The sequence below is a fragment of the Eptatretus burgeri genome, chromosome 13 (genome assembly GCF_056783735.1).
Source record: "Eptatretus burgeri isolate ZD-2024b chromosome 13, Ebu_testis_v1, whole genome shotgun sequence".
Classification (NCBI taxonomy): Eukaryota; Metazoa; Chordata; class Myxini; order Myxiniformes; family Myxinidae; genus Eptatretus; species Eptatretus burgeri.
Window position 1 is genome coordinate 30,140,232 of NC_140973.1, and position 17,280 is coordinate 30,157,511.

Sequence of the window (17,280 nt, forward strand, 5' to 3'; positions counted from 1 at the left end):
TCTCTGTAAAGCGTTTGATCCAGTGAATCGGGATGTCCTCTGGAGGATTCTTGGTCTTCGTGGGGTGCCACCAAAACTGATCGATCTGATGTCTGAACTATACTCTGGTACTGAAAGTGCTGTGAGATGTGGTGATACCATCTCTGACTTATTTCCAGTTGTTATTGGAGTTCATCAGGGGTGTGTACTGGCCCTCACACTTTTCAGCACTTGTATGGACTGGATCTGGGGAGGATATCGGAGAGATCAAGCTGCGGTGCATCTTTTGGGAATGTCAAGGTCTCTGACCTTGATTTCGCAGATGATGCAGTCATCTTTGCGGAGACTCTCGATATCCTTTTGGGGGACCTCGAGGTGCTGAATGTGGAGTTGGAACCGCTGGGATTTTGGGTTTCTGGGTCAAAACCAAGATCCAGGCTTTCATTGACATCTTGGATGCTGCTGTCCTGTCTGTACCTGTTTGTGGTGAGGATGTTGAGGTCATGGAGAGGTTCACTTACCTTGGCAGTGATATTCGTGTCACTGCTGGCCATGAGCCAGAGGTCAACAGATGTTGAGGTCATGCCTGAGGAGTCATGGATTCATTGGATCATGGGGTGTGGCGCTGCCGGTACCTGTGTGGGAGGACAAAAGTCCGAGTCTTCAGATCCTTGGTGCTTCCAGTCTTGCTCTACGGATGTGAGACTTGGACACTTACCAGGGATCTGAGATGGAGACTTAATTCCTTTGGTACCAGGTCTCTCGGAGAATCCTTGGCTATTGCTGGTCGGACTTTCTGTCCAACGAGCAGTTGCTGAGAGAGACTCAAATGAGATTTGTTACCTGCATAGTCCATGAGCATCAGCTGTGGCTGTATGGACATGTGGCTCGTTTTCCTGACGCTGATCCTGCTCATCAGATTCTCTCAGCGAGGGAGCCTCGTGAGTGGAGGAGGCCAATGGGCTGACCACGTGCCTCGTGGTTGCAGTAGGTTGATCAACATCTCAAGGAGATGGGGTTGGGACAGGCATCTGCCTGGGGGGTGGCCAGACGGAGGCCCCTGGAGTACCGGTAGAAAGTGGATGCTGCAGCTGACTGCTCCGGCGCATGCTCCCATACCTGACCTGACCTGATGACTATGTGTACTATCTACCCTGAATTGAGTTACTTGCACAAGAAACCCACTATACTATGGGATTACAGTACTTGTATCAACCCCTCCAGTTAATTGTCATAAAATCATATTCCTATTTGTCGACAAAATCGACACTCATGGAAAAGCGAATTGACAATGAAGAAAAGGCAACGTCGTGATCGTGGTGCCACAGTTGGATACATGAAGCAAGGAAGTGAGTTTTGAACAAAGAGGATAAAGAGGGAAGGGGAATTTTTTACCTGCAAGGAAGAGGATTGAGTGAGTAAGGTCATGTTTGTGATTGGGGATAGAAAAGATTGCAGGTGGGGATGTGAGATGACATGAGATGGTGGTGTACCCTGGAGAGAAAAGTGCGATTGAATAGTTTGCAGAAGGCAGTTCCACAAACGGGAGAAAAGAGAGTGGAGGTAGAGGGAAAGCCTGAACTTTTAGAATGTAACCAGGTGTCCGGCAGTTACTGGAAGAACACATATGGCTCAGAGGAGATCAGGGAAGAGGGGTGGGGAGATGTTTTTGGGTGGGGGGGTTCGAGGGGTTTGGGGGGGGCAGCTTATTAATTAATATGAGAGTTTGTTTTGAGCTACGAGGAGAGGTGTATGAAAGGGGAAGCAAAGTAGTAATTGTGTGGTTGTGAATTACAAAGCCAATATTATGTGAGAGGGATTTTCACATTGTTAGACTTGTGAGTTACGTATCACGCTGTTGTCCTGTTCTCATGTCAGCTGAAAGGACTGTGTTAAAATAATGCAAAGAGCTTGTGAGAAGTCTCTGGAATGCACAGATCTCAAGCCACCACACTAAGTGGCACCAGTAGGTCTGGTTTGCAAATTTGTTGTGCTCAGGCCCAGATGCCACTGGGCCAGTTGACCTCAATCCTTTTAAGTCAGCTCGCTCGGGGCGTTTGGAACCAAATACTCTCAAGACTAAAATAAAGGCTTTGACAGGTGAAATTTAGGTCACCAAAGAAAAATCCATTCTTTTGGCACCAGATCGGTTCTTTAGGCACTTTGATAGTCAAGCCACATCTCCAGATGAGGTTACAGACAAGGCTCACATATATATATGAAAGAGTAGCGAACTCAAGTTTCAAGCTTATCCCCTCTAAACTCTTCTGAGTCTCCTGTGTTTCTCTGTTGTGACTTTGAAACTCTCAAGTGACTCTCTGCAACTGTAACCGTCATGAGCTCTACTGACTGGAAGTCCAGAGTGAAACAGGTGACATTTGAGATGGGTGCAGTGAGCTCTTCTGTCTGGGTATGCATGGATCCTTAGCATGATTTTCCTGGACATCACTAACAGGCACACTCATCTCTAAGCTGTCCAGCCTGGATTTGAATCTCGGCCCAGCTATAAACTGTCATCCTGGTGGCTTACAAGCTGGGCAAGGCATCAATGTGTATGCTGTCCCTCGGATGGACATCAAGCCAGGCATCCCATCTGCCAGCATTAGTTGGTGGACGTTAAAAATCCAATGGTGTCCTTCACAAAGAGTAGGCGAGCTGTCGCTGGCACAATGAAGAGTTCCAAACTCCTGCTCAGACAAACAATCAATCAATCAAACAAACAAACAAGAAGAACACTTCATGTAGAGTATGATATCTGCAAATTCCATAAAACGAATTTGACCTCAAAAATAATTGGCCAGTTGACTTCAATGACCTGGAATATAAATCTTCAAATTTCAAGTCAATCCGATGAAAGTTGAGGATTTTAGAAATCTCACCTAAGTTGTTGACCTTTGGCCTATGTTGACCTCAAAAATAATTGGTGGTTCAATTCAGTGAGCTGATATGAAAATCCTCTTCAAATTTCAAATCAATGGGATGAAAATTGACGATTTTTAAAATCCCAACTTCGTTGTTGACCTTGGGTCTATGTTGACCTTTGACCTCAAAAACAATAGGCTTCTTACTTATGACAAACTCGATCATGTGGTGAAGATCGGATTCAATTTGTGACCTGTAGAGGATTGACAGACAGACAGAATAACAAAATCGACTGACCAATGTAAAGGCGCTGTCACACCTTGACGATTTAGCCAGCAATGGCAACGTATAAAAATGTATGTAAAACGTTGGCGTACGCTGAAATTTTGATGTTTTTTTTTTAAGTTTTGGTCGTATTTATAACATGTTGGTCGTATGCATAACATATTAGTAACGGGCACAGAACGTTTCTTTGTCTTATAGATAACTTATACCAACGAATGCTTAGCCTGTTGTCGGCGTTCACAACCTACGCCCAACGATAGTTTAACTTAGGCATCGCGCGCTGCAGATATCGCCGACGAACCCGTGGCGTAGCGTTAAAAACCTGCCGCTCGCTGATTTAAATCATAACCGCCTGAGAATTAGAAGTGTCAACATCGCAGTCACACCTTGACGGTTTAGCCAGCGTATGCCAACCTATGAAAAATTTGCCGAACCAAGCTCGCACATGTCGAATACGTTTTGGGTAAGTTGTGTATACGTTAAGAGCACGCTGAAAAACGATGAAGTACGCCGTCATATTTCGTGGTACATCTCGTACGTCGTGAAATTTCAAGCATGCTGAAACGTTCCGCTACGCTGGGAATAAGTTGTCGGCACGATATGCGATCGTTGACGCACGTCGACACAAGTTCCTTGTAAGTTACTCATAAGTCGAAACACGTCGAGGTAATGTTTAGCATACCCGAAACTTATTTTCAACGTCAAGGCACATTTTCTTTTTTTCTCATTGGCTCCATGAAGGCATGTGACGAAATATCTGAAGTTGTTGTTGTTGTTGTTGTTTATTAAATATTTTTTGTCTATCACGAATTTAAAAATATATTCGGACATTTGCTTTTAAGTTTCGACGTCGACGTGACAATATCCTCAAACAGAAAATATTCACAGAGGAGGAACTAAGAATAAGACATGAGCAAACTGAAGAGGCAATCGGACGTGACGTAACGACACGTGACGAAATATCGGAAGTAATTGTTGTTTTTTTTTAACGCTGCCAATACGCCATTATACGGCAGCTGTAAGTTAGAAAAACGTTCAGTAAGTTCTGTGGTCGTCCGCAAGAAGTCAATCAAATACGTCTACATACGTCAATATGCGTTGGAGGTACGTCACACATTGGTTCAAAGCACGTTACTCATAGGTTAGAAATAAGTTTTTGGTACGCTAAGCATTACCTCGACGTGTTTCGACTTATGAGTAACTTACAAGTAACGTGCCTCGACGTGTGTCAACGATCGCATAACGTGCCTCGATGTGTGTCAACGATCGTGTAACGTGCCTACAACACGTTACTCATAGGTTAGAAATAAATTTCGGGTACGCTCATCATTACCTCGATGTGTTTCGACTTATGAGTAACTTACAAGTAACGTGTTTCGACGTGGTGTGTCAACGATCGCATAACGTGCCTACAACTTATGGCCAGCGCAGCGGAACGCATGAGTCATACGCTGGCATACGTCGTAAAATTTCAAGCATGCTAAAATTTGAGGACAACCCCAAAGTACAACGATGAAAGCCAGCGTACTACGACGTATGGAACTGTTTTTCAGTATGCTTGAACTTTCACGATGTACGAGACGTACCATGAAATATGACAGCGTACTTCATCGTTCTTCAGCGTGCTCTTAACGAAAACAAACTTACCCATAACGTATTCGACGTGTGTCAGCGTTTTAGACAAATTTTTTATAAGTCGGCATACACTGGCTAAATCGTCAAGGTGTGACCGCGCCTTAAGATTTTGCAAGTAAAAAATGAAAAATCACTCAGAGTGACACTTGGTAAAACAGAAAGGCACTCGGAGTCGGGCGCATAACTCCACCAGGCTGAAGAGTTTACATTTTGTATCCCACTGATAGGTCGGATCTGAATCCGGACCTGAGCCAACATTGAATCGGCTTGTTCATGTCACCTAACCAACTCATCCACCGAGTTTTGTCATAACTTTTTATTTTTGTATACATTGTCGAGGCTCGTGAGCCTGGTGTTGGCGCAGTGGTTAGGGCAGCGGCTTGGGATCCAAAAGGTCCTGAGTTCAAGCCCCGTTGGGCCACTGAATTAATACACCAGGGGGTTGACTCAGCCTGTCATCCTTCCGAGGTCGGCGAAGTGAGTACCAGTGTACTGGGCCGGTGTATACCCCGGTTAAAATAGGTGTACCATATCCCTGTGTCGTAAGAGGCGACCAGGGTTGCGTCAGGAAGGGTATCCGGCGTAAAACATGTGCCAAATCACTATGCGGATCATACGGATGATCCGCTGTGGCGACCCCTCACGGGAGCAGCCGAAGGAAGAAGAAGAAGACATTGTCGAGGCTCGTATGAGAGCTAACACACAACGCACAGCAAGGGGGGCATGAGACAAGAGGGGGGGGAGTTGGAAGGACAAAACAGTGGGGAGCAGAGACATTCAGAGATCTGTGGAAGGCAGAGGGATGGGGTGGGGAACACGGGGTATACAAGATGGACATTACAGGGACTTTCAGGAAGGGAAGCAGGGAATTTGAAGGAGGTGGGTATGGGGTTGATGAACGGAGGTAGAAAAGATCGAAGTTTTGGATTGGGGAAGATAAGAGGTGGTGGTGAACAGATGTTTTGAAGCCCGGAGGGAAGCATGGGATTGAATAGAGTGGGGGAGTTTGTCCATGAGGTGGGAAAAAAAAGAGGAATGAAAGAGTGAAGGTGAGCGATTCGTGATTTTGGTAGTTTTACCAGAAGGGGGTTGTTGGCAGACCTTGAGTGCCCTGCGGAAATATGGTGGGGACAAATCACAGACACAACAGGGGGGGGCGCGACCGGAGAGGAGACGGCAGAAGGCAGAAAGACCACCGACCTGCCTGCGGTGTGAGAGTGAGTGGCCCAAAGACTCAGCCTCATCGTGGGAGATGCCAATGATCTGAAATGCCTTGGTTTCCACAGCGTGAAGCCGAGAAAGGTGGGAGGCAGGAGCACCAGTCCAGAGGGGAGAGCAGTACTCCATCAGGCTGCGGACGAAAGCTTTCTATGTTGTCAGGAGCACAGGTGGGCCGAGGAAGGACTTTGCACGATGGAGGATTCCCAGTCGGCGACTGGCTTTGGAGGCCAGGTTTGAAATGTGGCTTTCCCAGGAAAGATCATGGCAGACAGTGAGACCCAGAAACTTGAAAGAAAGGACTTCTTCCAGAGGATTGCTGAGAAAGTGGATGGGGGGGGGTGGGGGGTGCCAAACGGTCCTATCGGAGAGACATAGTGAGAGTGTGAGATTTGTTCGGATTGAAAGACATGTTCCACGTGTTAGACCAGTTTGTGGTTTTACCCAGATCTGCAGTGAGCGAAGAAGCTGCTGCTTGCCGACCTGAGGGATGACAGATGGTACGGCAGAGGGTGGAGTCATCAGCAAAGAGATAAAGAGGATTTTCTGGAGAGTCAGAGAGATCATTGATGAAAACCAGAAAAAGAACAGGGCCCAGAACGCTACCTTGAGGAACTCCAGCCTGAACAGGAAGAGGGGATGAAAGAACTCCATTTAGGGCCACACGTTGACTGCGACAGGAGAGGAAGTCTGCGAGCCATGAGTGGAGATGGCCTTGGATACCATGGGAAGAGAGTCTGGTGAGTAGTGCAGGGTGCCAGACTGTGTCAAAAGCACGCGATATGTCCAGGGATATGGCTCGGATTTCATGTCCGCATTGAGGACTTCCATCCATTGTTGGCAGAGCAGAAGCAGTATATCCAGGGTAGAGTGACTTGGTCTGAAACCAAATTGAAGATCGGAAATCGGGCCATTTGAGAAGAGGAAGGATTTGATGTCTGAAACGATGATGGATTCCATAACCTTGCTGATGATTTGGAAAAGGCTGAATGATCTGTAGTTGCAGGGATCTGTTTTTTCACCTTTTATTATGCAGGACAGTAATGTTTGCTGATTTCCAAGCAGATGGCAGATGACCTTGCACAAATGAGAGGGTGAATAGAACAGAGAGAGGGTGAGCAAGAGCAGAAGAGCAGGTTTTTAGGACACGTGGGCTGATGCCGTCTGGACCGATTGCAGAATCTGAGTGGAGGTTTGACAGCAAGCTCTCCACCTTGTCAGGAGAAAAGGACACAGAGTCCCGGGACAGTTGGGTGCGACTGGGTAAGGTGGGTAGAGAAAGTGATGGGTTTTGGACACAAGATTTAGCTGCAAACAAAGAGTTTAGGCATTCAGCCTTTTCACGTGCGGTATCAGCAGTGCGGCCATTTGAGGTAAGGGAGGGGATGGAGGGGGAACATACACCTGAAACAGATTTGATAAGACGCCACCAGGATTTGGAAGAGGGAGAGCAGTTTGAGAGTTCAGACTTGAGCTTAGAAAGATGTTGTTTTCTGGCTCTCCTGAGGGTAGATACACATTTTTTCCGAGCTTTATGGAAGGAACTAAGATTGCCCTCAGTTAGGTTTGCTTTCCATGAGGCAAAGGCAAGTTGTTTCAGGACAACTGCCTCACCACAAGCTTCAGTGAACCAAGGGCAGGAGGAAGGGTAGGACAACTGAAGATGAGAGGGGATAAATCTGTGCATGAGGGAGAGCAAGTTTCTTTGAAAGAATTCCCAGGATGAGTTGATGTTTGAGAAAGTAGCGATAGAAGACCAGTCTAGAAGTTTGATGGCTGCTTGGAGACTCTGCCAGTCGGCTTGAGTGAAATGCCAGACTCGACGGCGGTGAGGTGGTTCTCTGATAACAGCCAGAGAGATGTCCACTTTGAAAAGGACGTGGTCAGAAGAACCGATTGGAGCAGAGGAAGAGCAGCAGATATTGTCAGGGAAATTTGTCAAAATCAGATCCAAAAGAGTGTTGTTCACAACTGTTTGAGATGTCATGCCACACATCGTTTTTGGGCCCATAGCTCTCAATGGTGAAGAATCACTTTAAAATATCGGATCTGGATTCGGATTCGAATCTTTACCAAACCTGAGTCAAGTCATCTTTGTCACACACCCAACTTGTCTACCAAGTTTCTTTTGAATCCGTCCACAACCTTTTCAGATATCGTGCAATTTCGTTTTTAGCCCCATCTCTCAATGATGAAGAATCACTTTAAAAATTCGACTAATCTGGATCCAGATATTCACCAAAATTAAGCATAGTTGTCCTTGGCCAGTCATCTTTGGCCTACATACAAAAAAAATAAAAATAAACCAATGTCACCCGCAGGGTGACCCGTATCTTGCCAAAAGGTGAGCACGTGTGACTTCTTTCAGGTCACACTGAGGTGAACAGAGGTGCTATCCACCAGGAGCGACTCCTTGAGGAATATCTGCCTACGAGAGATTCCAATGAGAATCGTTCTACAGAATAACCATGAAAAATATGCTTTTGCCTCATAACATCACCAAATGACGTCATAATGTCTCAAGCTTGACATATCAAGAAAGCACTCATCGAGGTGTTCAATTTGAGGTACTACACGATATGGTTCCTAAAACTTGAAAATTTGACCTTGGGGTCAAATATGTTTGACCTCAGGCGCTAACCATGAAGGTCAAGGCCAATCGCCACCAAAAATTAATCAGCTGAGTGCCAGACCATGAACTATATTCCCATGAAGTTTGAAGACTATCCGATCAAAATTACTCAAAAAATAAGGGTTTCATCGACTCCCCTGATTTGCGACAAAGTGACCTTGACCTTTGACCTTGACCTTCAAAATTTTGTGCACTGAAAGGGACCGCTATAGGCCTCTGATATGCGAAGTTACAAAAATTTCCGATGATAACTGTGCTCTGCAGAATTTTTTATATGTGATTACAGACAAAAAAAAAAACATACAAGCTGACTTACATATCTTGCAAAAACTTCGTTTTGGCAAGATAATAAAAAAAAAACATTTAAGCTGATTAACATATCTTGCAAAAACTTCGTTTTGGCAAGATAAAAATTCAGAACGATTACATGAAAACTGTGGCCAAAAATTGTGTGACAGACAAACAGACAAACGCTACAGACCAACATGCTTGGTGAAAAAAATTTTTGCCAAGTAACAAACAGACAGACAGACATCACATCCATCCACTTCCGGTACAACCCGAGGCATTCACAGGCACAAAAACACCCGAGCCTTTGCATCGTGTCTCCAAGTGTGAAGGACATACCGTGCTCATGAATACAATTGTTCCCTTCACACAGTGGAGCCTACTTTGACACGAAATTGTGACTTTCTGATTAATATTTCAGTGCGCTGTTTACGGCAACAACCAAAACACAGAGCGTCGTGTTGTGGAGGATGTTTCTGAACCTCCCAGCAAGACTATTCTGCATTGTCCCCTGCCAGCATATGAATGTTTGTCAACCTGGGAACTTTTAGAACTCTTGTTATATTGTTGTTCCTTTTAGAATGTCATACAGAGAAGATGGCAAAAGGTTGATAAATGTTTCACACATAGTAGATAAAGATGTACACATGCTCAGATATTCATGCAGTTGAATGCTGTCGCTATGAATCGATTGTCCCGACTAGTCAGTGCACATGCCAATCCTGAAACGTAGTCGATTCATGCCTGCACTGTGAAAAGGGCTGAGCACAAGAGATGGCATTTGTTATGTTTTTTTATAAATCTTGGAGATTTGAATGTTTCCTCTTAAATGTATTCTTATATGAATCATTGGATTATTTCTCGTGATCTTAAACAAAGTTAGCAATAAAGAGGTTTTCTCGATCCATGTTCCTGGCCGTGCTTCCCTTGCATCAAGCTGACCTTCCACACAACAGTGTACTTACATCCAGGGTCTAATGTAATCGCTCAAGAACATAAAGAAGGGGGTAAAACTGCTTGGCTGTTCCAAATGAATTTGTTCACTGGGAGGTTTAACTCCTATAAAGGTCTTTGTTGGCTCATCCGTCCCAACTCACGACACCGACTGCTGGAAGATTCATTTATCGTGTCGGGGCAGCAAAGACCAACCCGGCTGCAAATTAGCTGAGTTCTGACACCGTTGTTCCTGATAATCCCAACCTACTCAAAGTATTTTTTTGTTTACATTGACAAGACCAAAAGCACAGCATGAAAATAGATCACACAGAGGAAAGGCACTATATAGTATTGTATTGCAACTCATAAATTGTACTTTTAAACCTTTTTTTTGTGACAAGGATGTACACCCACTCAACTTTCCTCTTCTGTGCGAAGTTGGAAGGATTGTGCACTCAGTACTTTGGTTTCATTCAATCATGCTAGTCTAAGGACGAGTGTGTTTGTGCATTGCTGTGCAGAGACCTCTGCGAAGGAAGGCCTATTGCTGTGGTGTCAGCGTAAAACCGCACCATACAAAAATGTGAACGTGCAAAACTTCCACATCAGGTGAGCAAAACACGCAAGTAAAAGTGGAATCCTTAAGCTTTACGAGAAACGTGTAATGTGGTGGATTATTGTACTGGCGTCCATGAATCGTACAAAAATGATGGCACAATAGCAATCTCTGGGGCTGCTCAGATAGTCTGGAAGTTTGCACACTCCCCTCTGAGCTGTTTAGCCTCGGTTCCAATCCTGACCCAGCTATTATCTGTCATCCTGGTGTTTTTTTTCAGGCAAGGCGAGGCATCAGTGTGTGTGCCGTCCGTCGGATGGACGTTAAACTGGGAGTCCCGTCTACTAGCCTTAGCTTTTAATGGACGTTGAAGGTCCCACGGTGTCCTTCACAAAGGGTAGGTGAGCTATCGGCCAGTACCCTGAACAAATTACTGATTCCTGCTCCAACCTAAAGGGGGCACTGCATCAGCGGCACAGCCATGCCCCCGGCAAATGATGCGACCAATAGCCATGTGCTGCATATGAAAGGAAGGAATCCGTATAACTCCCTGCTTTAAAGTGAAACACGCGTGAAATTAAAAACAAACTCAGAATAAATAGATTTAACAATTATCACTTTCACTTAAAATTAGGTGCACAAACAAATTGATTAAACAGTAAAAACAACTTCGTTAAATTTCCCTAATTTATAGGACGCTGGGGTCTGCCGTACGTCTGGTCTGCGATTGCAGGATGTTTGTTGTGTGTTAGGTTGATCACGCAAACTGCATGTCCGTCAGTTGAAATCATTCATTGATCGCATCAAAGTTTAATGAAGATTGTGGAAATATGTCTGTGGGTTCATCAGACAATCGTTCCGGAAAGACAGGGCGAGAGGACGAGATTTGCCTCGATAGAATGACATTCTATTTGTCAGACCAGCATCTGACCCTTTACATGTCAGTGGAGGGGAAAACAAATTTAAAGGACACCTGTTACACATCTCCACTTCACATCCTCATTGTGCTTCACAATGTGCAGACACTTTTAGTGTCTGAGTAATTAATTAGCAGAGTTTAAAAAAAAAAAACACACTCCTTCATCTTCCGCACTCTTTCCTATCCTCACACGTGTTTTTCCGTTTTCCCGAACTCCAACCCCAATTTCCTCTACAGCTGGAAGGATGGCCTGTCACTCTGCGCTCTCATCCACCGCCATCGTCCAGACCTCATCGACTACGCCAAGCTTCGGAAGGTGATGCTTGGAATGATGAAGTAATGGCCAGGATGGTTTCCTTAGGCAGTAAAATCAAGCACTTTACAGTATTTAGTGTTTAAATATTAGTCTGCAATTCGAGTTTAAATGATGGCATTAAAATAAATGTACAAATCTAGATATCTGTATATAAATGCAAGTTGCACGATTCTGTCTGAATGGGGTAAACGTCATAACCACAGCACGTACAATGCAGAATGATGCCTCATTTGAGAGCTCTTGGGTCTGGACAGTGCATGCGGAGGTCTACGAATATTGATATTCACGCAATTTTGAGTTGTATGCATTTTTTGTTGTTGCGCACACTGGTGGTGTATAAGCTCAGTCATTGGTTCACACATCCGTCAGAAGTAAAAAAAAAACAAACAATACAATCACAAACCATTCAGTCAAATCTGTCAACATACAATTACCTTTCCGTCGATTTACTTCACCGAGAAACCTACGCAGTCTGAACAGTTAATGACTTATATGGACTCGGAGTTGCGAGGGTTGAGGACTTTAAGAAAAAGGGGGGCTGCAAACCATGGGTGGGGGGCTGAGGACTTGAAGATGAAAGGAGGAGGAGAGGACAGAGAGTTGGGGCTACGGGCAGAGTTGAAACCGAAAGCTGGGAGAGGGAGTTTGAGGGCTTGGGGTGCGGAGGAGGTTTGAAGACTTAAGCTTGAGGACTTGGGGCTGGGAAGTCACATGTTGCATTGCACAGAATTTCCACAAGTGTCCCTGCCATTATGCCGTCAAAGGACATTCCTGGCAAACTCCCAAAATATTCCTCTCTATTGGGAACCAATTCCCTTACAACAGCTCGATGTACCAGGTTATCCGCAAGTATGACATGAATCAAAGGAAAATATATAAAATAACCATTTTAGCATAGCAATTGATGAAAACTCAGCATTTTCTGAGTAGTTTTTCAGAAATGGCAGAGAAAAGACCATCAACATGAACTCAGCGGCAAGCTGTCATGAAAGCAGCAACTTATAAGTCCATCATTTGCATTTCAGGATGACCCCATCACTAATCTGAACCTGGCTTTTGAGGTGGCTGAGAAATATCTGGATATTCCCAAGATGTTGGATGCTGAAGGTAAGGGATACTGACATACACGTACGTGTTTTACACAACTACAAGTGAGCATATGTTGGCCGGCATGATGTTTAGAGCATACCCTTTTGGGTTGTGTACAACTTTTGTCCAATGCAAGATAGCCGCCTACATCCTTTGGCAAACAGTTTCCAAAAACGTATCTGTCCTGAACTCTCATGAAGACCCCGACTCATTGGCCCAAAGACACAGATAGATCATGGTAGAATAGAAAATGTCCAACTTTTGCACAACTTTTAACATTATGGCACAAGACATGCTGTGGAATAGTACCCGGACTCCACAACTTTGTCCTGTATAACACAAAAATGCATCCAAAAATGGTTAAAATCTGATTAATATTTTCAAGTGTTTGTGTGTTTGTTTGTACGTTATTCTTTCACGGCCAAGAGTAGTGCCTACAGGCCCTAAATTGTGGGTGTAGGTACTTCAGAATGTGGGCAAGGTTGTAAACAACCGCACGTTGGTTGGCCTTGACGTCTGCTTTGAGGCCACCAACGGCCGCGATACAGTGTATGCTGTGATGCGGGGTCAGGCAGTGCTGCTGGCGGCCCGCGGGCATAAGAAAGAAAATACCTTCAATGAATCTCCTTCATAATGTTATCCTGATCCCTGAAAAGGGATCTGTGGAAGAGTTCCCTGAGAAGGCAAAAGGGAATTTACCAAAGGAGACCAAGGGAAGATATTTAAAATTCTCCTATGAAGCATGGGTACAAATGTGCGGACGTTAATTACAATCGCACGGTTAACATTTCTGAAAGACACGAAGACGGTGAAGATTTATTTTGCAATATTCCACTACTTTGCCTGAGATTTACGTTTTTATTTTAGAGGAAATAATTGTGTGATGTGTGATGGTTCATTGTGCATTTGCATTCATTCGGAGGCCTGGAGGTATCGTTGAATGAGTGTTTATAACTGATTTTGTGGCTAAGAAGAAATTTTTGGAGGAGGTGAATGAAATCAAGATAATCTTTGAGAATCCGCATGATTTGAAAGAAGGGAACAGAATATTACAGACCTTATTCATGGCCTATTTATTCTCCAGGATGGACGGTGTTGACCCCAATTTGTGACATTCGGTAATCGTAAACTCTGTTTTTGTTTTCCCCCCCTCATTGATATGATGACATTCTGAGATCGAGTTTGCATCTTCTGTGGTTAAAAAAAAACAAGAGAGGTCATCAAGTGAACACGGGCAATTCCAACCAGAGTAGAATGTCTCGAGAATTGACCCTTGAGACTAAACTCGAGGCGCAATCCTCGAGATCATGACAAGTCTGCTAGTACCACATACAATGCCCCGCAGAGGTGGTTGGTTGACACGTTCCCTTTGCAGATGCAGCCATGGAATTACCTTATGGCTCCCATTCCCCCCCCCCACCCCTGCTTGCTTGCCGCCCTCCCTTCCCCCTTCGCTCCCGAACTCCGCCGCCTCTATCCCATCACTCCATCCAGACCTCGTGAGCACTGCTAAGCCTGACGACCGTGCGATCATGACCTATGTGTCCAGCTTTTACCATTGCTTCTCCGGCGCCAAGAAGGTGAGAGAGAAAGAGAGAGAAATTAAGGAAAAAAAGATTGTATTATAAAGGAGGGAGGAAAAAAATGGACAACGAAGGTGCTCCTCAACTCTCACCTGCTTTCTCCACCTTTCTCTCTATCTTTCTGCTGGTATTTTTTTCTCCACACTTTTAATTTTCCAATCAGACACTTGGGTTACTCCATTGTGGAAAAGGTAGCTGCTTGAACTTGCTGATTTCTCCCTCTCCCCTCCGCAACCCCCTCACCTCGAGCTTCTTCCAACCCCATTATGATTTCATTCCAGAGTTCATTGCATAAGTTCATTAGCACGCTTCCCTCTCAACATATCTAGGGTTAACCAGTCTCTCATTCCAGCCAACGCAAAGCATCTTCAACTCCATTGCCTGCCATGCCAACCTTTCAGACACCAACCATTTTCCTTGGTTCTAGTTTTCCTTCCTTTGTGCTTATATATTTTTCTTTCCTCCCTTTTTTTTTTCCTTTCCTACTTGTTCTATATTTTTCCTTTTCTCCATCACCTTCATCTGCACGCCTTGTCCCTGTGCAACTCTGTTCCACAACTCCGACACTTCATTCCGTCAGATATTGTCAACACACCCAAGCCTGATGAAAAGGCCATCATGACATACGTGTCGTGCTTCTACCACGCATTTGCTGGAGCTGAGCAGGTATTAATGATTGACATTTGCACAATGCTGTAATCAACCATCATCATCTTGAAGAAACTCTGCAGAAACTCAATAATGTTCATTTCTTTTCCCATTAAGGCTGAACATAGTAGAAACAAAATCACACACTAATTAAAACCAAGGCCTGCGCTTCTCACACTTTCTAGAAAAGCCAAGGCATGAGCTCAATGCTTTTGAATTTTTTTCTAAGAATGCAGTACATTGTAACAGACCCTTTACTCCCTGACTCAATGACATCACAATCCCTTAATTCCACTGAAAAGTCTTTAAAACATCAGACTCCCCCCAAAAAAGGAGCACCACCACGTAGATAATTATTGGTCTAAACTCCAACCCATCCATCTCACTTTCCTCATTATAACACAATAACAGCAAATTTGAATGATGCAATCATAAGTTACTGTTATGAAGTTGAAATGTACATCCACTCTTGGTCTAAAGTCGAAACCATGCATCTTTTCCTTCATCCACCTCGTGTGTAGGTAGCAATTTGAACGTACCTGCCTTTTCATTGCGTCCCTGCGTTCTTCTCCCCACCAGGCTGAAACTGCTGCCAACAGAATTTGCAAAGTGCTGGCTGTAAATCAAGAGAACGAGAAATTGATGGAAGAATATGAGAAACTTGCCAGTGAGGTGGGCCTGCAGATCCACTAACATCGACGATACAGAATACAACTTCACAAATAAAAACAAAAAAACTCAACACTTCATAAAATGACATGTTTCGGTATAGCATGTTACTCGTAACATAGTCTATGGTAAAACCATTCAATCTCAGGCTTCTACAAAGACTGCTATCATTTACCTTATTATGCCAGAAGACAAACATCTCACTAACAAGGGCTGCAGTCAGCAGCAATTTACTAGCTGCCAGGATGGCCTAGCTAGAGGTATGCACACTCGCCTCTGAGCCATCTTGGCTGGGTTCAAATCCCGAACCAGCTATAAACTGTCATCCCGGTGTTTCTCAGGTATGGTAATTAATCAATGTGTGCCGTCCCTCAGATGGACGTTATACTGGGTGTCCCGTCTGCTGGCATGAGTTGGTGACCATTAAAGATCTCACGGTGTCCTTCGTGAAGAGTAGGCGAGCTATTGCCGGCACCATGAACAAATTAAAAATTCCTGCCCTTACTAATTCTGGGAGCACTGCATCCACAGGACAGCTGCACCCACAGCCATGTATTGCTTACAAAAGAACAAGAAGAACCAACTTACAAATGAATAGCAGAGTAAGGTTGGTACAATTATTTAAAAAACGCAATCAGAACGTCCTCTGCAATTATTAAAGCTGAGTCCAAACATATAATACTTTACTTGTTTCCAAAAACACAGCAGAATATAGGTAGGTTCGCAATCCTGTGAGAACCAGAGGGAGAACACATATTCTAACTGGAAGAATAAAATGACACAAAATCTTTGGTTGAGCAATATGCACTATGTAATTAAACAACCTCACATGCATAATCTATAAATCATAGTACAACTGTATGAAATCGCAAGAAACAAACATGTGGAGTGTTATATATATATATATATATATATATATATATATATATATATATATATATATATATATATATATATATATATATGTATATATATGCATATATTGGAATAAAAGTTGGTCAAAAATGATAGGCTGGAATTATTTTATTTGAAATATTCAAGGAGACTTGAAGATGTGATGTTTTGTAGCAAGAAGCGTTATTTTAAAACACGACATATACAAATGTGATACTATTTAATTTATCTCCTGGGACGTTTCATTTCGAGGGTACAGCCTCGTGAGCATGCCAAAGTCTGAAGCCTCGGCCTAGCGTCAGGTGTGCTTCTATGTTCTTTATTTATTAGACATTCTATGGATGTAAATGAACACTCGTTTCGCTGTGTGTGCGTTACACATCGCGTGCAGTGAATTTCACCTCTCTGTGCCTTGTATTTATTGTTATTTTTTAAACGCTTCTGTGCACCGTCTTTGAGGCACAGTTTGCAAGTCACCGTCTACATTTCCAAAAGGCGAGACGTAATTACTCTTTTATGAAAAATGTTTTTCGATTTTTTTTATCCTGAAAAATAAACCGCAATGAACACACAGTCATGTTAAAAGATTGGTCTTTAAAACCCTACTTAAAGCATCCTTATGAAGGGGGACAAACAATTACACAAATACACAATTATATATATATATATATATATATATATATATATATATATATATATATATATATATATATATACATATGTATATACTCGCAAATACAACCTGTCAGCTGAGGGAAATATTAAATGTGG

At 43.7% G+C, this 17,280-nt stretch overlaps 1 protein-coding gene across 2 annotated transcripts in view; it reads left to right on the forward strand.

The window, feature by feature from the left end:
• The window catches only part of ACTN2 (actinin alpha 2), a 119,303-nt gene that overhangs the window by 55,914 nt on the left and 46,109 nt on the right, over positions 1-17,280 (forward strand). For both annotated transcript variants that reach the window (XM_085851875.1, XM_085851874.1), the window contains exons 5-9: positions 10,357-10,444; positions 11,548-11,626; positions 12,652-12,733; positions 14,879-14,964; positions 15,526-15,618. In XM_085851875.1, coding sequence (XP_085708001.1) covers positions 10,357-10,444; positions 11,548-11,626; positions 12,652-12,733; positions 14,879-14,964; positions 15,526-15,618 — 428 coding nt within the window. The remainder of the gene's footprint in view (positions 1-10,356; positions 10,445-11,547; positions 11,627-12,651; positions 12,734-14,878; positions 14,965-15,525; positions 15,619-17,280) is intronic.